General features: G+C 42.1%; 1 protein-coding gene across 5 annotated transcripts in view; it reads left to right on the top strand.

Moving 5' to 3' along the window:
• The first annotated feature begins 15831 nt into the window (after window positions 1-15831).
• Window positions 15832-26585, top strand: part of ADGRB3 (adhesion G protein-coupled receptor B3) — a 1500610-nt gene continuing 1489856 nt past the window's right edge. For all 5 annotated transcript variants that reach the window (XM_033937354.1, XM_033937350.1, XM_033937352.1 and 2 more), the window contains exons 1-2: window positions 15832-16037; window positions 18702-19467. In XM_033937354.1, the coding sequence (XP_033793245.1) occupies window positions 18717-19467 (751 nt within the window). In that variant the 5' untranslated portion in view covers window positions 15832-16037; window positions 18702-18716. The remainder of the gene's footprint in view (window positions 16038-18701; window positions 19468-26585) is intronic.

Below are 26585 nucleotides of genomic sequence, written 5' to 3'. Positions count from 1 at the left end.
CACTCCCAGCTCCAGCCGCAATGAGCCCCCAATGCCAGCCTCATCTTCAGCTTTATCCTAATCCCAAGAACAACATCATCCCACTTCCTTCCTGACCTAGTATCATTTCCCTTCCCTCAGCCACAGGCCATAATCCCAGCCCTAGCCTCTTCTCTCAGCTTCAATATCCTCCTCTTTTTCCCAGAGTCCAGCCTCCAGCCCCAGCATCAGAATCAGCCTCCTTTCCCCAGTGTCCAGTCCCCAGTCCCAGCCTATGCATCATCTTCCTTCTTCCAGTTTCAGTCTTGCTAATAGCTGTCATCTCCTAACCCACAGATTCAGCATCATCCCTAGCTTAGCTTCACATCAGCTCCCTTCTTCCAACCTCCAGTCCCTGAATCAACATAATTCCCCATCGTTAGCATAAGTTCTATTTTCCCAGCATCTGCATCAGCTGCCAACACCTGCACTAACTGCCTTTTTTTCTAGCACTGAATCATTCCCTTCTCTCAGCCTCCAGTCCCAGCCTCAGAATTAGCCTACTTATCCCTGCCCTCAATCCCCTGATCCATCATCAGCTCCAGCATCAGCATTTGCTTCTTCTCCTAGCATTATCCCTCACAGCCTTGTTCTTCCAGCATCATTGCCCTACAAAATCCTGAGTGGAGTATCTACTATTACTGAAGTTTTGGAGTTCTTGGGGGACTCCTCAGAAAATTCACCTAGGTTGACCATACTGATTACATTTATTAGAAAAGTGGATAGACTGTTGGTCTTGAAATTTTACTTTAAGAAGAAAGATTTTTATTTTCTCTGTTGAGAAGATTCAAATATTCCCAGATATAACACAAGGTACTCAATTGACCAGTCTTTTCTGGCTTTAAAGACTCAAGTTTGGAGATGGAAGCTCCTAAAGTTTCCATGCAAGAGTTTGATCGCGTTACATGGTAAGCAATTCATTCTTGTGGAACCTCTGCAATTGGAAACATTTACTGATGACAAGAGGGGGGAGAGTTAGGAACAGTGATATGGGAAGGTCTTATAGTATAAGTGGTTAGCAGAGTGGAACAAATGTTCTGTGATTGCCCAGGTCTTCTTTTTCTTTGTATAACAAGTAATCATTGTTGTCTCCCTAGATGTAGGATTTAATGAAATTTTTATTTGTGTTTGTGTCAATTTCATAATCTGTATTTCTTTAATTTTCCTGTTGTCTTGCTATTGGTATATATAATTGAAATTTCACCGCTCCTCCCAAATAACCCCCCCCCAAAAAAAAAAATAAAAAAACAACCAAAAAAACCCAAATTAGATTAATTCAAACTTTTTTTAAGTAGAATTTCTCATCCACCAGATTAATCCATGTGAATTTGTAGACTTCTGTCCAGCAGACAGAAAGGGAGGAACCTGACTTTAGATCTTGTTACAAATCAGAAACCCCATGCAGAGTGTAAGAAATATGCTTGAAATGTCACCTATGAAACCAAAATTGTCTGCATGTATAACTAATCTTTGTGCTATTCTTATAGGACAGTGACTAGGGGTAAGCAACAGACTCAGAATCTCACGGCCAAGGAACCTGAGAGTGAGGTGATTAAATTTGCAGTTGACACTAAACTGTTCAAAGTTGTTAAAATGCATGTGAATTGTGAAAAACTGTAGGAAGACCTTAGGAAATTGGAAGACTGGGCGCCCAGTGGCAGATGAAATTTAATGAAGACAAATGGAAAGTGATACACATTGGGAAGAATAACCCAAATCATAGTTACTGAATGCTAGGGTCCACCTTGGGGGTTAGCGCCCAAGAAAAGGATCTGGGTGTCGTAGTAGACAATATGATGAAACCTTCTGCCCAATGTGTGGCGGTGGCCAAAAAAGCAAACATGATGCTATGAATTATTTAAAAAGGGATGGTTAACAAGACTAAGAATGATGTAATGCCCCTGTATCGCTCCATGGTGTATTGCATGCCCCTGTATCGCTCATCTGGAGTATTGCATTCAATTCTGGTCTCCTTATCTCAATAAAGATATAGTAAACCCTCAGAGTTAATCAGAGGGCTCATAACATTGGATGAGCACACAGCAGGAGAGAATGTATTAAGAAGTGTGTGTTGGGGGAGATGTAGGTGATGAGGTTTCTTTACTCTCTGGAAGCTTCGGTCCATCAGAGCATATTTTGATGCTTCATCATTCAGAATTCTAGTTCAATTCCTTATACTGAGCCAACTTGACTACTGTAATATCACCTATCTGGTAATTTTCCAGAAGAATATGCAGCGATTACAACTGGTGCAAAATGCAGCGTTCAGACTGATTTTTGGATTGAAGAAGTTTGACCATGTAACTCCTTCCTACCGACTCCTGCATTGGTTGCCGATGGAGGCACATGTGAAGTTTAAGTTTGGATGTTTCTGCTTTAAGGTACTGTTCGGTTTAGCCCCTAAATATATAACTGACCTCTTCTCCTTCCCAACCAACAGACATAAGAGAAGCTCACACTTGAATTTTGTATCTCCACCAGTAAGAGGATGTAAATTCAAAAGTTTTCATCAACATCTCTCATTTCAAGCAGTAATATGGGGTAAAGACCTGGAACAATTACTTATGCTTGCTAGCTTTTAGTGAAAGGAAACTGGAAGGCCGCCTAGGAAGAGAGAGATAAAACTTGAATGGCATTGTTAATTGATTATTTGAATTAATAAAGCTGCGGCCAAATTTCTGCCAACAGTTGTAAGTAGTTTATTTTATGGAGAGTGCAGTTGATGAGTTAGTTCGAATGCAATGGTGTGAGTGCCAAATGATAAACGGCACTAGAAAAGGTTCAAAGAAGAATGACCAAGATGATAAAGGGAATGGAACTCCTCTCAAATGAGTAAAGACTAAAAAGGCTAGGGCTCATCAGCTTAAAAAAGAGACAGCTGAGGGGAGATATGATTGAAGTCTACAAAATCCTGAGTGGAGTAGAACAGGTACAAGTGGATCGATTTTCACTCCATCAAAAATTACAAAGACTAGGGGACACTCGATAAAGTTACAATTAAATACTTTTAAAACCAAAAGGAGGAAATATTTTTTCACTCAGAGAATAGTTAAGCTCTGGAATGCATTACCAGAGGTTGTTGGTTTAAAAAAAAGTTTGGACAATTTCCTGGAGGAAAAGTCCATAGTCTGTTATTAAGACATGGGGGAAGCCTCTGCTTGCCCTGGATCAGTAGCATGGAATGTTGCTACTCCTTTGATTTTGGCCATGTACTAGGGACCTGGATTGGCCATCGTGAAAACAGGCTACTGGGTTTGATGGACCAATGGTCTGACCCAGTAAGGCTATTCTAATGTTCTTATGTTGTGAGTAGATAAATGGCTAAAATGTAAGTGTGGTCTAGCAGCAGATGGCAAGCCAAAGCCAGCATAAATGTCCTTTCCTCATCCCATTCAAGTTGCAGGAGAAGATGTATAAGATGGAAAGTGAACTATCACAGCCAGTTTGCTGTCACTTCCTGCAGTTGCCCATATGTCATGACAAATGGGCCCGTTGTTCTATCAAGAACCATTATTTGGAAAACAACATTTGTTGACTCTTTAAATAAAATCCCTGATTCTTGTATATCATCTCTGCAGTTTTCCTTTTTGTTTTTGATACTTTGTATCCCACTGCAGAACCGCTGGATTTTCTTTTTTGTTTCCATGACATTACTAGGGACTCTGCTTTCTCTTATCTTGGCCCACACCTCTGGAATGCTTTTCCTATACACATCCGTGTGGAAACGTCCTATTCTAAATTTTAAAAAAAAATTTCTTAAAGCATGGCTGTTCCAATTGACCTACCTTGCTTCCTATGCAACCCTCTGAGACCTGCAAATGTTTAAAGATTTCTCTTCCTGTTTTCTCTTATGTCTCACTCCCTAACCATCCCAAGGATTCCCTTTTAGCCCTCCTGCTGTTTCCTACCTATACATACTCGCAGTCCCTCCAATTCTTCCTCATAATGTTGTCTATTGTAAACTGCTTTGCTATGTTATTTTCTTAAAAGCAGCATATCAAATTTGTGTTAATTAATTAATAAGATTTGGATTCAGGGCAAGGACAAGAAGGTATACATCAATGTTCCCTTCAAGCTGTGCAAGAGTCCTCTACCTATATTGCTGCCAGTAAGGACTGCTATTTTAGTACATGTTTTCAATAGTAAGGGACTGCAGAACTCCAGGGAGCCTTCATGTCCCTAGAAATTAAAAGCACAATAAGAAGCACCGCCCTCTACTGGCAGGAAAGTGTTTGGAGGACTCCTACACAGCTTAGAGGGAGCAATCACATAGATACACTTATTGCCCCTTATGCTAAAAGTTATTCAGTGCAGTAAAATACTGAACAAGAACTGACTGTTTTTTTACCAGCAAGATCATCTTGGCATATCAAGTTTAATAGACCTTGAACCATCTCTACAACTTTTAGCATTGCTTGTTTTTGATTTTTTAACTCACTGCAAGCTGAATATTGAAAAGGAGGTTATGGGGTTGGACAAATAATTTTTCCTGAGGTTTCCAAGGTCCTACTATCTGCAGGAAATGCCATAGACATATTTATATATCTGCTTAAAACTGCAGCATGATCGCACTCCTAACTGCAGAACTGAGCACAATGTACTCTGTAGTGGTTATGTGACCAAGTAAGCAGTGTAAAATGCTCTAAAAAAGGGCAGGTTTGCTCTGCTCTTTTTTCAGATGCTAGATTTTTAATTAAAGTGTATGTGAAGATGTAAGGGCTTGTCAATCCAAAGGACAAATGCACAATTATTTTCAATCAAGAAAAAGCTGACATAAATCTTTCATCAATCAACCTACAGCGAGCTTAACTTTAAGAATTCTTAACCCGTGCACTGTAATGTGTATTTCTGGATAAAGTATTTATTTAAATTTATTATATACGGCTTCTGTTTGAAGTACCGTATTTGCCGGCGTATAAGACGACTTTTCAGTACCTTAAAATCCTCCCCAAAGTCAGGGGTCGTCTTATACGCCGGGTACTGTTTACATGCAGTGGCGTACCAAGGGGGGGGGCGGTGCGCCCCGGGTGCCAGCCCTAAGGGGGTGCTCCCGGCCTTGCCGTTCAATCCCCCCCCCACCCCCGAAGGACCGCTCGCCCCACTGACCTTCCTGCACCACCTGTGAAGCAGTCCGCAGCAGGATTGCAAAGTCAGCGTCAGCGATCCCGCCCCTCCTCTGACGTCAGAGGAGGGGCGGGACCGTGGCGCAGGAAGCAGCGCAGGGATCGCTGACGCTGACTTCGCGATCCTGCTGCGGCTGCTTCATAGGTGGTGTGGGGAGGCCAGGGGGGCGAGCGGTCCTTCGGGGTGGGTCGGGGCATCAGGCCTTCAGGGTGGGGCGGGCGGGCAGTCAGGCAGGCTTTCAAGGGGGAGGGGGTGACAGGCAGGCAGGCAGGCCTTCAAGGGGGGAAAGGCAGGCAGGCAGGCCTTCAAGGGGGAGACAGGCCTATAAGGGGGGGACAGGCCTACAAGGGGGGGACAGGCCTTCGGGGGGGTGAAGGCCTTCGGGGGGTGCAGACCTTCAAGGGGGGGACAGGCAGGCAGAAGGTTGTGCAGAAGGTGTGCGGAAGAAGGGGTAGTCTTATACGGCGAGTATATAACAAACTCTATATTTTAACTGTAAAAGTTGGGGGGGTCGTCTTATACGCCCAGTCGTCTTATACGCCGGCAAATACGGTAGTTTACATTCAGGTACTCTTAAGTATTTCTCCCTATCTGTCCCTATGGACTCACAATTTACAGTAACTACACTACCTGGGGCAATGGAATGTTAAGTGACTGGCCCAGGGTGACAAGGAGTGCTGCAGGGATTGAATCCACAACCTTAGGAGATGGAGGCAGGGGTTCTTTCTAACTAGTTCACTCTTAAGCAGTATTGCAGGCACTGTGAGAAAATCACAGGAAGCCTTACATTATATGATCAACCAAAGTCCATCATGACAAAAATACTACATCGAACACTAGAAACGATTACGACCCGGATGAAAGATCACAAAATTAAACTCAACCCAGACAAAACTAAATTCATTCTCTTCGAAAATGACTAAATCCAAACCACAGCCAACCTAGAACTCAACTCAATCAACTACCCCATCCAAACCACCATAAAACTAATAGGAATAACTATAGACAGACGCTATACCATGCAACCGCAAATAAATAATACAATACAGAAATCCTTCGCTATCATGAGAAATCTGAGACAAATCTGGAAATTCTTTGAAAGAACACAATTCCAGCTTATAGTACAATCCCTATTCCTAGGTCTGCTGGACTATTGCAACATCCTCTTCCTCCCATGCCCAGCCTCTATGACCAAACAACTACAAACAATCCAAAACACAGCTTTAAGACTCATCTACTCACTGAGAAAACATGACCATATCACAGAAGCCTACATCAACTCACATTGGCTACCAATCCAAGAAAGAATACAATTCAAATTCTACTGCATGTTATTTAAAACCCTTAATGGAGACAGCCCGTCCTACCTGAACAACCGCCTCATCCCAGCATCCACAACCAGACACAGAAAAACGCATTCCCCATTCATACCCCCCCGATCAAAGAAGTAAAATGATCAAAACTACATGACGGCCTCCTGGCCACTCAAGCAGCAAGACTGGACTACCAGATCTCCAACCTTCTGATGTCCATCCCAGACTACAAGACGTTCAGAAAAGAACTAAAAACTATACTTTTCAAGAAATTCCTGAAACAGCCATAACCTCACGTACTCTCAACAACGCTAAAATTGACAAAGGATCTACCCTTTACCTTCATAACAAGGACAATTATGCTCCCACTGAAACCCCAGTTTACAAATCTTCTGTTAAGCCTTCTTGTTCTTAACTACCAAAGAAATATCAAAAGATCTACTCTTTACCACTCTAGCAAATCTATTGTTCTCCCATTGTAACCCTGTTTATAAATCTTTTGTAAGCCGCCTTGAACCGCAAGGTAATGGTGGAATAGAAATCCCTAATGTAATATAATGTAATGTAATGTAATATATACAAAAAGCACAACACATTTATTTTGTCAGCTACATTTAGGAGGTAATTTTATAATGTCATTCCTGCATTAAAAGAGGTCATTTATACATACATGTGGGAATGACTTTATAAAATTACCTCCTAAATGTAGATAGCATAAATCTGATGCGCTTTTCTTATATAATGTATGACTTCATGCGATTTTCTCACACTTTATCCCCTGATAATTCTTCAAAGACATTTATTTCATCACCTGACTCTTCATTGTGGCTGACGTTTCATCACAAAATTATTCATTCACGTATTCAAGTTAAATGTATTCAAGTAATATGCATGAAAAAATTAAGGAAAATGGGAGGGGGGGGCATGTCAGCACACATTTATGCCTCTTCTTTGCACCTAAATATGAGCCTCACTAAAACTTCTTATGCATAAAATTTTCACAAGGCTGATATGTACAGTAGGCACAGAAGAACAGCATTTTCATCACTCAACGCTTTTCATCACAGGCAGAAAGTAACATTTACCCAAATTATATCTACAGAAAACTTAGGTGTCAAATTTAGCTAAGATATTTATATTTAAAATAGCTTATATCACATAGGACTGAATTCTAAATACGGTGTCTAAAAAAATTAGTGCCAGAAGAAAAAACCTGCTGAGCAGTATTCTATAAACTATACTTAAAATGAGGCGCAGTTTATAAAATAGTGCATTCATTTCAACCAATGGAAATATGGTATAAACCAGTGGTTCCCAACTTTGTCTTGGAGGACCACCAGCCAGTCAGGTTTTCAGGATACCCCTAATGAATATGCATGGAGCAGATATGTATGCCTGGCATGGAGCAGATATGTATGCCTGGCACCTCCATTATATGCAAATCTCTCTCATCCATATTCATTAGGCCTATCCCGAAACCTCGACTGGCTGGTGGTCCTCCAGGACAGTGCTGGGAACCACTGGCATAAACCCTTGTGCCTAAAATTAAGCACATATGCATCTTATTTTATAGTTATGCATGTAACTCTCAGGAACCCCCTGATCAGTCCATGATCCTCCCATTTCTGTGCCTCCTTTTTGGCATTGCATATAAATTTTAAGGGTAGATCCTGTGCCTACATTTGCACATATAAATTTAAATCAATTAACACTAATAATTGCTTGTCAAGAAGTCAGTTAGCACTAATTGGCTCATTATTCAATTAAGTTGTGTGTTCAAATTGAGCACACACCCACATTTTCACCCACAGCTCAAATCGCCATATATAGAATTCAGGAGATAATGAACAATGAATAAATATAGAAAACTTGTGCACACAGGTGATGTAGGCTCAAAACCATGACAGTTCCATTGGCATAGTATGGGGGGAGGAGGGGAGAGGCAGACTGCACTGGGCGCCGTCTTGGTGGAAGTGCCAGCACCTATCCTCCTCTCAACCCCTCCTCTTTCCCCACCATGTGTGCACCTTCCCTTCCCCACTGTACCTCCAACTCTTCACCAGCATATCCAACCAGATGCTTATGCTGGCCTTGGCTCTCCCTCTGAAGTCACTTCCTGGTCTGAAGTATGATCCTATTACACCTTATTGTCAATTGCATTGGCTACTGATTGAAGCGCAGATTAAGTTCAAGTTTGGATGTTTCTGTTTTAAGGTAGCAGGCTTAATCCCAGAATATCTCTTGGAATCATTTACATTCAATAACTCCAAATGTTCCAGGAAATCACACGCACTTTAAAAGATTTCAACGTCTGCTGTCCTTTCAATCAGCATTATGGGATAAGGATTTGAATTTCTTTATTATGTCGACTGACTCTTATCTACAATTTAAAAACATATCTTTTTACTTTGGAAATTAGGCATGCGCTGCCTCTCTTCTCATCTTTTGTACTCATAACCTTCTGTGAACCGCATAGAATTTAGCGGTAATTGCGGTATAAAAGTGAGTTTTATGTTATGTTATTTACTGAATCTAGTCTGTAGCAAGCAAGGTTGCACCCCAAAGTTACAGAATAAAATTAGTAAGGTACATAACTTAATTGAATAACACTTATGCAACATGATTTTTGTTCCTGGGCATTAAGTGTAATTTCCTTATTGCTCATGCCTAAAAAGTATAGAAAATAACTTGTTATTTCCATAAAACGTTGCTTTTGTGACCAGGATAATCAAATTTTGCAATTTATCTACTTCTAATGTGAAATCAACAAATTTCCATCTTTCTATTTTTAAAAAGTCATTAAAAAAACCACAATTGACATGTATTTATATTGAAGTTACTAGCTGATGCCCCGGCGTTGCACGGGTATTTAATTATAGCAATAACACTGTAAATGGATTTAAATAAAGATACTTTATAGTGGTGAATGAAATTATTTTTTTACAGCTTAATAAAAAGTACAATATTCAAATTATAATGTGAAATATTTGACAAAATGAATACAATACAACTAACGCAAAACGTGATTATAAACAACATATTTAGTTTCACCTCCAGGAGCAAGAACATATAAATTCTTGGGTGAACCCACCCTTGAGCAAGCAACATAGAGTTGTGGGCCGCGAGACCCCCAGAACATATCACCCCAGGTAGTGAGGGATCTGCATACCAAGTTTCGTTCAAATCGGTCAAGCCGTTTTTGCGTGATCGCGGCACATACACACATACACACACACATACACACATACATACCTCCGATTTTATATATATAGATAGAAAGATGACTCATGGAAGATGTAGACGTGAGCTGTTTTTTGATATTTGTGATTATATTGTTAGTCGTTTTCACAAATCGGCCCCCAGATGTAGTCTCCCATCATGTTCTCATTATATTGTCCGTGGTAGTGGTATTTGAAGTCCAGTATATCCTGGCGAAAGTGCTCACCTTGCTCCTCTGAATATGCTCCCATGTTCTCTTTGAATGGCTCAAGATAAGCGTCAAGGACATGGACTTTAAGATACATCCTACAGCCCATTTTACTATAATTCTTCACCAGATTCTCAACAAATTCCAAGTAGTTTTCAGCCTTGCGATTACCCAGGAAGTCCTGAACTACCACAACAAAGCTGTTCAAAAGCTGCTTTCTCCTTGGGAAATTTCTTACACTCCTAGAGCGCGCATGCGCTGTTGAAATATCGTGAGTCCTGGTGGCGTGAGGTGTGCTTCTGTGTCACTCCTCACGGCGCCTGCGCCAGCGACTCATCAAAATTCAGCCGGGGGTGGGGAATCCGAATTGCACACGTGCTCCAGCTCCGGATCGGATCTCGCTGCTCCTCTCTCCCCCCCTCCCACCCCTTTCCCGGCTCCGGAGGGGAATCGGTCTCAGCCCCGGGTAGGGGTGCGCGCCGGTCCCCGGTCCGTTCCTGCCTTCGGTTCAGGTTTTAGCCGCTCCCCGGTTACCTCGGTTCCGCTTCGGGATCGGAACCGGCTCCGGCCGCAACGGGGCGCCGACTCGGCTTCTCCCTTTCTTTTTCTCGCCCTGGGAGGAGGATCGGGGAGGGAAAGACGTCAGTCCGGAAACAGCTAGGCAAAGCCCAGCCCCGTGGGGAGAGAGGCAAAACGTGGATCGTGTCACATTTTTTATAAAGGTTAGTACCAATAACATGTTTCATTTAACATATTGATATATATCACAGTAATGATGTATTTTATTATCTCTCATGTAATTTACAAACTTAAAAATGGGAGGTGAAAGGGCCTCATAAGTGGAATAGCCTAGGGCCTCTTTTCATCTAAATCCGGCCCTGTAGGCAATTAAGAAAGGACATGGACACTTATTACCCAGGAACATAAAAAAATGTTACGTAGTGTAATTAGATGCTAATTGACTTTAACAACCAATTATTGGCTATAATCACTATTAATTTGCACAGATTGGCACTAATTAGCAGTTACATACCTAGGGCCCAATTCTATAAAAGTTAGGTACCCTTTATGGAAACGCAACTAACAGCGCCTAAAATATTCTTAGGCACGATAAGCTTTATATGTAGTTCATTTAATAAAGTGTGGAGCCCATTGAGTACATCTGTTACCTTGCAATAAGGGTCATGTATCTTTCCTTTTCTTAGATTTCCTTACACATCCAGGGTGGGTGGATAGGGGGGAGGGAAATGTATTTTGAGGATTTAAATTACTTAATTATAATATTGTAATCACATCATATGTCTTATTGTATTAATAACTGGGAGAAGGATGGGAGAAAATGAGTGTTTTACTTATTACTTGTGTAGTTTATATTGTGTTTTATGCAGTATGTTATATTCAATTAATTGTATTGCAGTCGAAGTTTTAAAATCAATAAAGATTAAAAAAAAAAAAAAAAAAGACATTATTTATAGAATCTGGTCAGTATTCTATAAAACATGCATGCAATTTCCTTAGCAAGTACAGTAACTGCAAGAAGGGGCACGAACAGGTCAGAGATATGCACTGCACTTAGGTGAGCATCTTATAGAACACTCACAGTTACGCACCTACAGTAATTGTGGGCATTTAAACCAGTCCTTTGGCTAGCATAAGTGCTTGTGTGTAAAGTTAAGTGCATAACTGTGGACTTGTGCTAGTACAGTACTCCATCGATATTCGCACCAGGAACCCCTGCGAATGTCGAAAAACCACAAATACGTTTTTTAGGCAGGGGAGACAGGAGAGGGCAGCCGGAGTGCCGGCGAGCGAAGGGAATCACTGGCGGTATGCTCCGACCGCCTCTTCCTGTACTAAAGTCAGGCCTCACCAATCAGGAGCTGCTTTGACACGCAGCTCCTGATTGGTGAGGCCCGACTTTAGTACAGGAAGAGGCGGTCGGAGCATACCGCCAGTGATTCCCTTCGCTCGCTGGAGCTCCCGGCTGCCCCTTCTCCTGCCTCCCCTTCGCGGTCGGAAAATACCGCGAATGACTGGGACCGCGAATTCGCGTGGGAGTACTGTATTCTATAATGGCATTTGCACATGCAACTGTTGCTACAGAATTTGCACTAAACACACATCCTGGCAACCTATAGAAGAACTTGAGCATAAATGTCAATATTCCGGCTGTGTATTATTCTTTAAAAGGGCACTTAATTGCGATGATGTGCAATTTGAAGGCGTTTGTATACCTTGGTGACATTTGGGCAGATCGTAGATGGGATGCACATTTCTGCAAATAAATTTCAGAGCTTTATGATGCACTTTTTAGCAATTTAGGCACAAGTATTAATATAGCTCTATGGCTGGTGTACGTAGTCACACCTAAATTATGTTTGTGTACTGTGCAGTATCGTATAAAGGAAAGTAGGCACCAAAATGCTTATTTATTTTTAAATATTATAATTATTCAGGCAGTGGCATATCGAGGCTAAGTGGTGTCCAGGGCGGTGGTGCCCTCCCCCCCCCCCCCACCTCCTTCTCTTCCCTGTACCTTTTTAATTTTCCAGGTGAGAGCAACAGCATGAACTTGCTACCTGCGTCGTCTCAGCTATCCCTCTGATGTCACTTTCTAGGCACAGGGCCTGGAAGGGATGTCAGAGAGAGACAACACCGCCGTGGGCAACAAGTTCCTAATGCTACTTGTGCAGGAAACCGAAATAGGTACAAGGGAAGGGAATGGGCGCATACGAATGGCAGGGGCGTCGGGAAGGAGGGGGCGGAGAGGACGGGTGCCTGTATCCCTTTACAAAGACCATGCCTGGGATGGACCTCCCACCCCCACCCCCTTACTATGCCAGTGTATTCAGGGATCTTTTCTGCCCCTGGTGGGCTCACAAAGTAAGGGGGCCTTTTACTAAAGGCATTATCTGTCATATGCTCCATTATATTCCTATGGGCTCTGCTGCAGATAATTTGTGCTAAGCTTTAGTAAAAGACCCCTTAAGTGTTTGTACCTTGGGCAATGGAGGGTTAGGTGAGTTGCACAGGGTCACAACGAACTGCACTGGGCACTGAATTCATTAAGCTACTCCACTCTACAAAAATGCTCCCTGGGTACCTAATTATACGCACCCCTTTATAGAATTATCCTCTGCACGTTCCCGCGCCATACTTTGCCAATACTCCCCTAGAACGTTAAAAAAGCTGATTTTGTGAAAGTGGTACCAGTAAAGATGTTTTACATCACGGGTGTTTGCATGCCTTTAAGCCAAGCACCAGCCCATGGCTGCATGCACCGTGAGGAATCCTCCCTGTGATGTTTTGAGGTAGAGTACAGGAGTGGTTTGTCATTGCCTTCTCTTGCGCAGTGTGAGGCTCCACTAGGTTTGCTGCTGCCCAGTGGATCCCCATCCAGGTCTGACCCTGCTTAGCTTCCAATAGCAAGAGAAAGTCTAACCAGGGCAGCCGGGCTGTAGGCATACAACGTAGGTGACAGTTCTTTATCTAGGAAAAGCCTTGACTCCTATTGGGTTCATAGACAACGGCGCAAAAGACAAAGGCGCGCCCGGACAATTGAGCGCAGCGCGGAGGCGCGCGCCGCTCAAAATTACTGTTTTTAGGGGCTCCGACAGGGGGTTTTGTTGGGGAACCCCCCCACTTTACTTAATAGACACCGCGCCGGCGTTATGGGGGGGTTTGGGGGGTTGTAACCCTCCACATTTTACTGTAAACTGAACTTTTTCCCTAAAAACAGGGAAAAAGTGAAGTTTTCAGTAAAATGTGGGGGGTTACAACCCCCCACAACGCAGCACGATCTGTATTAAGTAAAGTGGGGGGGGGGTTTCCCCCCACGCCCCCCCGTCGGAGCCCTAAAAACAGTAATTTTGAGCGGCGCGCGCCTCTGCGTTGCGCTCAATTGTCTGCGCGCGCCTTTGTCCCGGCGCACTTTTGACCTGACACCCTCCTATTGATGTAATTCAAATTTTGTGATTAATAGCAGTGTATATCAGAATGTGTGCAGCCTGTGCATCTTACAGGAAACTTTGAAGTTAGCATATTTTGAAGTTAAGCCTGGGGTGAGGACAATATTTAATACTAAAATAGGCTGTGTTGCAAAGTCCTCAAAGGTCCTTGTTAACATGCATTCCATTCTAATCCACCCTTTATTATTATTATTTTGAATGTTCAAAAAGCTAGATATTTGACTTAACGTTTCCCCAAGCATTTAGATTTTCTGCATTGTGTTACCCCCCATTGCAAATTGTATCCCGAGCTCTAGTAACGTCTGAAAAGTTGAATCTGGAAACAGTGCTGGTGTGGTCAAATGACACATGTGCAACCGAACCAGCCACCCTAGGCAGGAATGATATGCTGAAATCAATCGCCCCCTTTTAAGCATTTCTTGACACTGTGCCAGGGATGTGTCCAGTTCACCGTGCCCCTGGCTCATCCATCAGTTGGTACAGGCGACCTGGCAGCAAAATAATAATCCAGACTGGAGGCAAACATTTTATTCATCTTTAGCTATAACAGAAGAGAAATAAAAGAGGCATGCATACATGCAGGCAAACAAAAAAATAGCTACAATTTTTTTTTTTTTTTTTAAGAAAAGCACTAAAAGCTTTGAATAGATCCCTCGCTTTGGTCAGCACTTATTCAGCCTTTGCGCGATTCTAGAGCACTATTTGTGGCCACCCGAATAATGCCGAGGATTTGAATGCCCTTTTTTTTTGGGGGGGGGGGTGTGCACCTCTGAGGATACTCCAGTCAAAGACATACCGCATCCAGCCACAATGCGACGGATCGATATCCTGTCGGACCCGAGCTCGTTTCCCAGATAGGCGGACGACGGGCCACGGGAACGTTTACTCGGGACAACTTTAAAAAAAAAACAAAAAAAAACAGGCGAACGCGCCAGCCCGGAAGCTGCAGCAGCGGCGGCGCGGCGCGAGGATATCCCTGGGCGGAAAACAATCTCACATTTTCGACCTTTTGCAGCCTCGCGCCGATCCGAACAAAAAAGCCCGGCAAGAACAAATAAGGTGTTAATTGCAGCCTCCCGGAGAAAACCTCCTCCCCCCTTTCCAAATAAAAAACAAACAAAAAAAACCCTGCTATTGCTCAGTCAGAAAGAGGCAGCAGTTTGGAAGCTTTGAGAAGTGTTTCCCCGGGAGCCCCTACACCGATTAATCTGCAGCGCCGTGCTGAATGGACAGCTCTCGAGGCTGCGGCAGGGGGTTGGGGGCGCTTTTCCCGAAGAGAGAGGGCGGGGGCGAGAGAGAGAGGGGGGGGGAGGTTTTTCCCGCCCACCTCCGTCGTTGGGTGTCTCTCTGAGTTTCTCTTCAGGAGCGTTTTAGCCCGGCGGTGGGAACAGGGGGGGGGGGGGGGGAAGCAAAACCTCCCAGATGGAGAGGAGAGGGCTCTAGACGTGCCAGGCTTGGGCTGCGGTGACGTGTGCGCTCCCGGTACCATCCCAAGCCGACACACCACACACACATGCAACACCCTCACTCTCTCACGCGCTCGGCTGTACTCTCTTCCCTTCCCTCCCTCCCCTCCCTCCTTCCACTTCTCTCAGCGTTCAAACAGATTTCCTCCGTCAGCAGCCAAGGATTTGGTTTCTAGTCGCTGTCCGTCCATCTGTACCTCGAGGGGGAGGGAGGAAGCCGGGACCCCCCCACCCCCCACCCCAGTCACCAGCATCTTCTGCAACAGCAGCTCTTTGCTTCACTCCTCTCATCGGTTTCGTAACCGCTTGATTTCGGGGTTTATTGGGTTAGACTTTGTTGCAAGTGAACAACAACAAAAAAAACCGACCAAACCTGCGCTCTTCAATTTCAATTAAATTGTTTTAGCTTTTTTTTTTTTTTTTTGGTTGGGAGTTTTTCCCTCCCCCCCCCTGCTGCTTTCTCGTGATTTGGTGGATTCAGCGGAAAGAATAGATTGAGTGCACTGGGGAGTTTCTGTATTTTATTATTTATTTGGTTTTTGGGGGAGGGGAGTTGCCGTTCCCCCCCCCTCCCCATCTGTTTTTAAGTCTCTATTTCGAACCTGAGCCTGGGAAAATGGGAAGCGATGATTCGGAAAGAAGGGGAGTCTCTCCAGCAATTTTGTTGGGACGTGTGCCGTTCTAGTGTCTTAGAGAAATAGCCCCAGTTTTGGAGTGTAAGGTAAGGGATTACTGAGGGACTTTTTTTTTTTTTTTAATCTGTGTCTCATTAAAGACATTTCTTCTAGACTTCTCTCTGCATCCAGGGTACAAGAGGCTGTTATCGAAGGACCACAGAAAGAAAGGGGTACCAGGGTCCGTCTCTCTCTATACCCCCCACCCCCTTCTTCTGTTACACTCTGTGGTCGAGAATGTTAAAGAAGTCTGTTTTGCAAGAAATTTCCACAGAGCCCAAAGAAACCTAGGTTTGTACGTGATTCCTGTAATTGAAAGGAGGGGGGGGGGGCGATTAATAAGAAGTTGAGATAAGATCTGTGGATCCTCGGTGTGAAAAATATATATACATTGAGTACTGAGTGGAGTAATGGCGCCGTCTATATTCCACCGATCTACACTGTTACTTAGAAAATCAGTTTGGGGAATATCCAAACTATAATGCCCGTCTTTATTTATCCCTTCCCCCCCCTTTTTTTTTTCTTCTTCTTCGTTTAGTAGAATTCCTTTCTTTACCAAATATCTAACTGGAACCCTCTCTACTCAGTCTTCATTCATTTCTTGGAGCCTAATGATTTTGCTTACTGCATACATCTTCTAGCTAAATATATGCCCCCCCCCCCCCACACACACAATACAAATTCACGATTTTTCAAGGGCTGTGCATGTTTCCAGCTAGGACGAACTGACGGTAGAATGCTTCCTCAGCAGCTCAGATGCATTCATTCCAAGGCATGACTGCTGCTTGGAAGAAAACACAACAAAAAGTAGTTTTTTTTTAAAGGAGGGGGGTAAACTGTTTATTTGAAAATAAAGCATGCTTTTTTTTTTTAATAGGATGGAATTCATCATATAAACGTTTACGGTCACTCTGGTTCTCAACGCCTACGCTATACCGAATAACACTGCGCAGAGCTGCATTGCCTTCGAAGTGCTAGAGCAAAAAAAAAAAAAAAGAGGCGAGCACAGGATTATCATGCTTAGATCCTGAAGAGTTATTGTTAGTAATATTACGACGCCTTTCAGCAACGAGAAGAAAAGAGCCCCCTTTTCCTTGGCAAAAAGTCAGATGATTTCTTGAGGGAGCATCGATCTACGATTTTGTGACTTTTATTTATTTTTTATATGGTTAATACAGGCAGTACAATAATGTGTGCTGGGCTTATCTAGGCAAGCAACTGTTACCATGATTTAAAAAAAAAAAAAAAAAAATTAATGGGAAAGAAGAATTTACTTTTGCACCATTTTCTTCTTTCTGCTGAGGTTTAGAGATTGAAACTCATTTCTTTTTTTTTTCTGAAGAGGTATTGGAGCTGTGAAAGCGTTTTATGCTGTTCACCATCTCATCCATAGCAATAGCTTTCCGCTTGTGAGCAGGCAAAAGACAGGCTTCCAAACTCAAGTAACTATATATGTCTGTGTTTGCAGAGAAAGATTAGAGGAAGCTGGAGGCTAAAGTTTTTAAATTGAACTTTGCATCCATTTTATCACTTCAGATTTTTAAAGGCCAAGCCTTTTTTCTCTCTTTATATATAAAATATTCAACTTTTTATTAAAAGTTGAAAAATGTTAACGTTTGCATGATTAAACACAGAACTAAATATTACCAAGACCACTGTCTTCATAGTTAATGCAAACCACTGCAGTTATTTATTTTTAAACCTCTGTAAATTTTAGAAAGGCGCCACTGATAGCCTAAATTAATGCAGTTTGCAGAAGGGCAAGTGTGATGTGCCTTTCACCCGTAGACAGTCATCTGCAACCCCAATCCTCTTTTTCCCGGCAGGGAACACAGTATTCAGAAGTAATTAAGTGTACCTGACTCAGCCAATGTTTCGCCATCACTTATAATAATGCTGCCCTGATGTAAAGATTTTATCAAGCTGTATCCACAGATCTACTTTATAAAATCTCAAGAGGATACATCACATTAAAATGTCCGCTATATGCTATCAAAATGCAGACATCTATATACTGATTTACTGATCATCCGATGTATAAACATGCACCGTTCAGCTTATTTTATCCACGTAATCTTTTCTTTCGGAGACCTGTGTAAATTAGGTGCCCCCTCCTCCTATAAAGACAAGAATACTCTTCTATCTGCATCAAACAAAGATATCGTGCCTTAAAAAAATAATAAAAAAATTAGAGGTTCAAACCATACCTATAGAAAATACTGCAAAACACCTGTTCACTGATAATCACAGCTGATGCCCTGAAAATGAGTAGATTAATGGAAATCATTCCTATCAAGCTTTTCTATGCTTCATTCAAAAAATTCTTACATAATCATCATCATCATTGTCATAATGTTGCAGCAAAATCATTAGGGAAGGAAATCGTACCAGAAAGACAAATACATGAAAAGCAAGCGTTGGTATTCCAATTTTTAATATAGTAATAATCTAATAAATATTTGTTATTTATAATTTCACTATTAAAAAGGCCACATGATGGCGCTGTTAGCACACCCTTAAAAAATGTCCTTGTTCTATAATACATATATTTATATAAAACACTTGCCCCTCTTTTTGATAAAAAAAAAAAAAAGGTTTTTGCTTGCACGAGTCCTTAACAACAGCCACAGTACATAGAATGTTGTAAAGGGTCTTGTTTCTCATGCTTGCAGAATTCTACTTGTATTTTTATTTTATTTCGTTTCCTACAGGCCAAATGACATAGGATGAAGGCTGTTCGTAATTTACTGATTTATATATTTTCCACCTATCTGCTGGTTATGTTTGGATTTACTACAGCCCAGGACTTTTGGTGTTCAACGCTGGTGAAAGGGGTCATTTATGGATCATATTCTGTAAGTGAAATGTTTCCCAAAAACTTTACAAACTGCACTTGGACGCTGGAAAACCCAGATCCCACCAAATATAGCATCTACCTGAAATTCTCCAAAAAGGACTTCAGCTGCTCCAACTTTTCACTTTTGGCTTATCAGTTTGATCATTTTTCTCATGAGAAAATCCAAGACCTTTTGCGAAATAGCAATTCTATCATGCAAATCTGCGACTCAAAGAATGCATTTATATTTGTACAATATGATAAAAATTTCATTCAGCTCCGAAGGGTATATCCCACCGATTTTCCAGGATTACAGAAGAAGGATGAGGACCAGAAATCCTTTCTGGAGTTTTTGGTTTTGAATAAGGTGAGCCCAAGCCAATTTGGTTGCCATGTCTTATGCACTTGGTTGGAGAACTGTCTAAAAACCGAGAATGGGAGGACGGAACCTTGTGGAATCATGTATACAAAATGCAGCTGCCCACAACACTTAGGGGAGTGGGGCTCAGATGACCAGTCGCTGCTATTAAATAATGTGATCTTGCCCCTCAACGAGCAGACGGAAGGTTGTCTGACCCAGGAGCTGCAAACCACCCAGATCTGCAACCTGTCTAGGGAGGCCCGGCGCCCGCCCAAAGAAGGTAAGGTTACCCTCTGGCACTATCTGCTGGAGTACTTTTCCTCTCTTGGCTTCAAGTTTATTAACCTGTCTTGTCATCCATTCACAGAGAGTCAGGGCTAGATAACGGAGGAAAAGGGGAACATGTTTTCTGCAGCTATAAGGGAGGGCCAAGGAGGAGGTTTGGCTTCCTTTACTGTGTCTTTGTATTTAGTTAGACATTAGGTAGTGCTCATTAAAAGCATTTGCAGAAGAGATAATCAAATAAGTTTAGCAATGTACAAATTGAAAGGGCTATGCCAAGAAAAAAATAACCACAAAAAACAATAACAACAAAAGCAAAGAGTAAGGAATATACTTAAGAACAGACTCAGATTGATAAATGCATGGTTCTCTTTCTTGCTACTGAGACACATGGGAGCCCAAAGAGTTATATTAACTAGGTATTGCCAACCAGTGATGTAAGACAGTATTATTTTTCATTCTGAGAGCAAGGAAGAAATATTTATTGATTTTAGATTGCACTCTCCTAAACGACAGTTGAGCTCAATTGCTAGTCATTCCCACACTTATAGGCAAAGTATTACTTTTTCGCCTTGCCAGTCAACTTTATGGAAACATCCTGTTACCTTCTAGAGTGCAGGAAGTGATGACGCCCTGGGGTTGTGCATCGGTAGAGCAGATGGGCCTACAACTCTAGGTAGAAACGTACTTCCCATTTTAACAGGGGGGAGCTGTGGCAGACCTTCCTCTGATGTGCCGTCACCTCCAAACAATTTTATGACCCAACACTTAATTATTAGTTAAGACTGAATATCACAGTGTGGGAAATCTAATCTAATCTGGAATTGAGTCGTGCTATGCCTATAAAGGTTGAAGGCAATTTACAGTACAGCAAGTGGAAAAAAGATTAATATAGAGCAAGGAAGATTATGGATACAATTATAGCATAAGGATGTTATAGAGACTCTTTATGAGACTATAGGGATTCTTTGAGGAAGATGTCGTACCGTCCATTTCAAGGGGCAATTTGATACTACTCAGAGGAAATACTGGTCACAGTTTTATTTATTGTTTAAGTATCCATTAGGAAACCCCTCCCCCCTTAACCAATCCCCCAATTGATTAAGTAAACACATTTGAATATAGAAATTATTATCTGGTCATGTGAACTACCCATGATGACCAACTAAATAATTAATACCATCACTAAAATAACTCAACCATTGGTGCTACTCAATCCATGCCCTGCAATAAGCACATGGGGCTTAGGGAGCAGGCACAGACCTCCATGCCAGATTGCCAGGTCAAATTTTTCACAAATTAGACCTTGATTTTTCATAGACAAGTGAAAAGTCCAGGCTCTGAACAAATCTGCACAATATATCTATTCTTTATGCAAACACTGTTAGTGGTCTTTGTGAGTGATTTTACTTCCTGGTGAATCTTCTGTGAGGGTATTGAACTCGGGACCGAGGATTGTAAGGCCGCTTCAACCATAACCCCTCTCACCTTACATTTTGGGTGGGTCCAACCTTACAAAATTCACATACACACCCATTGTCCACCAGCTGCAACAATTACTAGTTCCATTCAGGTAGAGAAAGGATTTCCTGACCAGTAACTCAGTACTCCCATAGAACAGCAATGGGTAGTTAGGTTGTGTCAGGCCACCTCTGAGGAACAGGAACAAGGCCTGGGCTTTTTGAGGCAAGGCTATAAATAGGTCAGTTTTGGATCCCTGCCAGCCTGATTGAAGCATTCTTTGCATGACATGAATTTCAAGGTAAACAACCAAATGACATAATTTCTCCTTTGTAAGGAGCGCTCAAGCCTGTTATTCAACCCCCCTCCCCCCCAATCCTCTCCTGTTTTCAAGATTGTCCTCCACCTACTACCTCTATAAATCTATAGCCCTAGCATGTCTACTGCAGGGGAGGGGAGACCTCAGAAGGTAAAGATTGCACAACCCCCTATTAAGGGGGTGTTTGGGTCTGAGTCCTCATACTTGATACAGTGGGGGAGGCAGTTTAGGAAAGGAAGGATTAAAGATTTATACAGAGATTTCCATGGCACTACCTAACTGCAGGTTCGTTCCAATGTAGCTTTAAAAATGGCATAAATGTTTACTTGGTCATTGTAAGCAAACACATATTTTGATCAGTTAGTTTTTAATTTCTGTTTGTCATTAGTTTCCGAAAGATCTGGCCAATGCACTTTAAAAAAAAAAAAAAAATTATACTTACAATTCATTTTGACTCTAGAATCTTTTAAGTGACTGATTTACTAAAAAGAATGATTTTTTAGATACAAAACTGAATTAGTCAAAACTCACCAATTATTAAATAATGTAAGATTATGAGCTGTCAAGTGACAAATGTTTTTTTAAAATGAGAACAGCTAGAAACAGGCTAGAGATGAGTCTGGCTTGCAGATACTGCAGTCCTTTGCTTGGAGGAAATGCTTTTCAAGCTCTCGTGTTCTTCTGACCTATACGATGTACTGTATGTAATACTTATCTCTGTAAAAGAAAATGGTGTTAAGGGATGTTTCCATTTTTAGTCAAACAAATTAGAACATAACTACTACTATTAACAGATTTTCAGGTTCACAAAGAAAAACAATGTTGAAGAAAAATTTGCTTATTTAAGCCACTGCAATGTAGTTGATATTTTGGAAGATGACGTTAAACGAACAGCCCTCTGGGACAGAAGTTGTAATCAAATGCAGATAACAGACTGTTGGGTAGTTTCCAGTGGTTGGTATTTTCCTAAACAGAAGATCTGAATGAAGGAAACAGGTTATTTTTCCCTTTTTAAATTTCTGCAAAAGTCACTGAAAAATGCTTGCAACTGCCTGAATGATAGCACCATTTAGCACTAATTACTGTCCCTTGAATAAGTGGCTAAAAATGGAACATTCAGAACTGACTAATTCCATGATAAAGCACCAGGAAAACACCTTACGGATGTCACAGAATGGCAGATAGATTAATACAAGGCAAATGCCTTACCTGCCAAACAGTCTGTTGCTCTGGCCAACGCTGCTTTTAGACAGATGTTTTCTATTCGGTTTTCATGCTTGTAGCATCCAGTAATAAAACAGTCCTTTATAAGTAATGGAGGCATTTCTATAAAGGACACTAAGGGCTCCTTTTACTAAGCCGCGTTAGGGCTTTAACGCGCGGAATAGCGTGCGCTACACTGCCGCGCATGCTAGACCTTAACGCCAGCATCGAGCGGGCGTTGGTTCTAGAAGCGTAGCATGCGGTAATTTCCTGCATGCGGTGAAAACGCTAGCGCACCTTAGTAAAAGCAGCCCTAAAAGTTAGATGCCCAAAATCTCGATGCTAAGCTAGCATTCTATATCAGCAAATATGTGCACCTAATTTGTTTTAAAATATTTGCAAGTCAGCCATTAGGCGCCTACATTTAGGCTCCCACCTCTTATACTTGCTCTTTGTAGGTGTTAATGGACACATCTAAATGCAGAAATTAGGCTCCTAAAGCGTATGTATGCATTTATCCCCCCTCTTTTACAAAGCCGCACTAGCATTTTTAGCGCCAGCTGCCACGGTAACAGCTCCGATGCGTATAGAATTCCTTTAAGCATCTGAGCTGCTGCTACGGTGGCCAGTGCTAAAAATTCTAGCGCAGCTTTGTAAAGGATGGGTTATATTATTTACACTCAGCGTTATCTTAACATTCTAAGCAATCAACATACACTCATACCCCCTCCTTTACTTTTCATTTAAAAAAAAAATTTAATTGAAGTTTAATATATAACAAGTACAGGCGGAATAGAAGTCATTAATGTAATGTAACGATTAAATAAAATACAATGAGATTTTACAGAACAAATGATTTATAAATGTAAAACATAGATGCAGAGAAGACTAAAAGCATCTATGCAAACAATTTTAAATATACATATGCAGCCGTACAATTAGGTAGAGACCAAAGATTAGATAAAGATTCAATTAGAATTCGTTTTAGTAAATTAAGCATCACTCTAGCGTTTTTAGCACCGGTCATGGCGATAACAGCTCGGACGCTCTATGAGGAATTCTATGAGGGTCAGAGCTGTTACCGCGGCAGCCGGCGGTAAAGACGCTAGCGCGGCTTTGTAAAGGAGGAGGATAATTAAAAACATTCAATAAAAACAAACAATATACAATCATACCAAAATACATGCATCACAAAGGTCTCCTTTTATCAAGCAGCAGTAGAGCGTTTTACTGTGACTTGGCAAGGTAAATGCTCCAAAGCTCATTCATTTCCTATGAGCATCAACAGCATTTACCTCACTGGCCCAAGGTGTAATTCTCTACCGCTGTTTGATAAAAGGAGCCCAAAATCTTGAACCGATCATTCTTCCAGTATTAACTCCTTAGTTCAATTGTTAGCATTAAAAAAAAAACAACAACAACCCTCAAACAACACACATACGATCAAAAATAGTTAATTGTCTTCAGTTCAAATTAGAGAGCATAAGTATATTCAGTTCAGGCTAACAGCCTTCAATTTATCTAAACTAAACTAAACTAAGCCTTAGGTTTATATACCGCATCTTCTCCACTGAAGTGGAGCTTGACACGGTTTACAGAGTTTAAAAAATATGGGAAGAGAGAAGAGAAAGAGTTTACAAAGCATAAAAAGAGGGGATGTAATCAGGAGAAGAGATTATTATATGCTAGAGAAAAGCCAGGTTTTCAGTTGTTTTCGGAATAGTTGGAGGGAGTCCAGGTTCCGCAGCGGGACCGGGAGGTCGTTCCAGAGGCCGGTGATTTTGGAGAGGAGGGGTCTACCCAGTTTACCTGCGTGGAGGATGCCGTGTAGAGAGGGGAAGGATAGTTTATGTCTGTGGGCAGATCTGGTGGTAGTTGGTGTCGGGGCGAGGAAGGATAGAGGGATTAGGGGCGGAAGGATGCCGTGAATGATCTTGAAAGCCAGGCAGGGGCATTTGAAATGAATTCTGGAAAGTACTGGGAGCCAGTGAAGATTGGTAAGTAGAGGGGAGACGTGGTCATATTTGCGTTTAGCAAAAATATATTGTCGAAAAAAGATGTTTTCAACTTTCTTTTAAAGTGTCTTACAGTTTGTATTTTCTGAAGTTCAGAGGGCAAAGCATTCCACAATGTAGTTGCAGTGCCCATGACCTGCCCACGTCTATTCCTTGTAAACACCCATTTTGCAGGTACAACATAGTAGAATATTTAAGCACAAAGTTGTAGAGTAGTGCCTAAGTGGACTTAGACTCCCAACTGCTGCTTTAACATTGCTCTTTGGTACCCTGTCCCTCTTTATCTTCCTAGCTCCTTTCCTATAACCTTTCATTGTAGCTCCTTTTCAACCTAACCCTGTAAACCGTGCCGAGCTCTACGCTTGTGGAAATGGTGCGGTATACAAACCTAAGGTTTAGTTTAGTTTTGGCACCTTACTGCTATTTGAGCACCAAAAGTGTGCGCCCAATTGCATAAGCAACGGAATGCATTTTGTTTGGGGGGGAGGGGGGTCCCAAAAGCTCCACCCTAGGCCTCTCCCTCCAGCTCCCGCCTCTGCCACCTACCTCCTTCCTAGCCGCTCTCATTTTAAATCTTCGGGCAGCAGCAATGGGTGAGTCTGCTGCCGTCGGCCTGCCCCGGAAGTCTTCATTCTGGGGCACGGCCGACAGCAGCAGGTTCACTCATTGCCGCTGCCCGAAGATTTAAAATGAGAGCGGCCGGGGAGGAGGTGGGTGGGGGAGACGGGAAAGCCCCTGTGGCCACCCCTGTTCTGACGCCCATGCCCAATTTGGCACTTGGCATACTATATAGAATGAGGGGGAATGCTTTTAAATTCCGTAATAAACCAAAAGTGCTATATACAAAATAGACGTGATCTATTGAACAGTGTTTGCTATTACTCTATAGCAGTGTTTTTCAATCTTTTTACACCTATGGACCGGCAGAAATAAAATAATTATTCTGTGGACCGGCATCGGTCCATAGACCAGCGGTTGAAGAACACTGGGCTAAGTCGTGGGCCAGACCCCGCCCATCTCTACCCAATCTCCACCCCAGACCCCACCCCCATAATAGTACTAATTGCATCTTGCACGTCCCGTGCCTCATCTGGAAGCCTTCCCTCTGATGTTGCAACGTCAGAGATAAGGCTTCCGGTTCAGGCGCAGGATGCCCGTAGGAGCCACTGCCCGTGGCTTTGTGCACTGAATCAGTTAGGAAGAGGGAGCTGGCTCGAAGATAACGCAGCATCAATCGCACCGTGGACTGGCAGTTGAAGAACTCTGTTTTGGGCCTGATGCACGTGCTGGCCCTGTGGACCGGCAGGAAATTTCTGTGGACCGGCACTGGTCCATGGACCGGTGGTTGAAGAACACTGCTCTATATGATACATGATTTATATCAGCTATAATGAGCTGGCATTGTTTTAAGAGGAATCTTGCAAATAGAAGTATTGATGGACTTTAGCAGTTTAGACTCTAAAACCATCTGAAAATACCCATTGAGAAGAAATAAGTGCTAGACCAGACATATTTCATTCTAGTCAAGTGCATTTTAATGAGAAATAGGAATGTCCTAGGTCAGTGTTTCCCAAGTCGGTCCTGGAGTACCCCCCTTGCCAGTCAGGTTTTCAGGATATCCACAATGAATATGCACAAGATCGATTTGCATACACTGCCTTCATTATATGCATATAGCTTTCATGTATATTCATTGTGGATTTCCTGAAAACCTGAAAGGCAAGGGGGTACTTCAGGACTGACTTGGAAAACATTGTTCTAGGTGTCTGTGTACCCAGGTTGCAAAATATGTATGAAACAGCAAGTCTTAGACATGTTTTATTGGCTCTGTGCTCATCATATTGGAATTCACTCTTATTTATGCATGATATGGGAGGAATATGGCATACTATATTACATGAGCAGTCTGAAATTTAAAATAATAATAATAAAAGAATACAAAGTTTATATAATGCATAGTACCCTCAAACAGTGATTTGTGAATATATTTGTTAAAATGTAAGAAGAGACCATGATGCTACAGTATTTTTTGTCTGTGTTAATTCCATCTTGGGATGGAAACATGTTTCTTTGCTTATCAATATAAAAGTGAAGCCACTTCTCTTTTTCTTCACTCTG

Source organism: Geotrypetes seraphini, chromosome 3 (genome assembly GCF_902459505.1).
Source record: "Geotrypetes seraphini chromosome 3, aGeoSer1.1, whole genome shotgun sequence".
In the NCBI taxonomy this organism is placed as follows: Eukaryota; Metazoa; Chordata; class Amphibia; order Gymnophiona; family Dermophiidae; genus Geotrypetes; species Geotrypetes seraphini.
The sequence above is the reverse complement of the archived record's forward strand: the minus strand, read 5'-3'. Positions and strand labels throughout refer to the sequence as shown.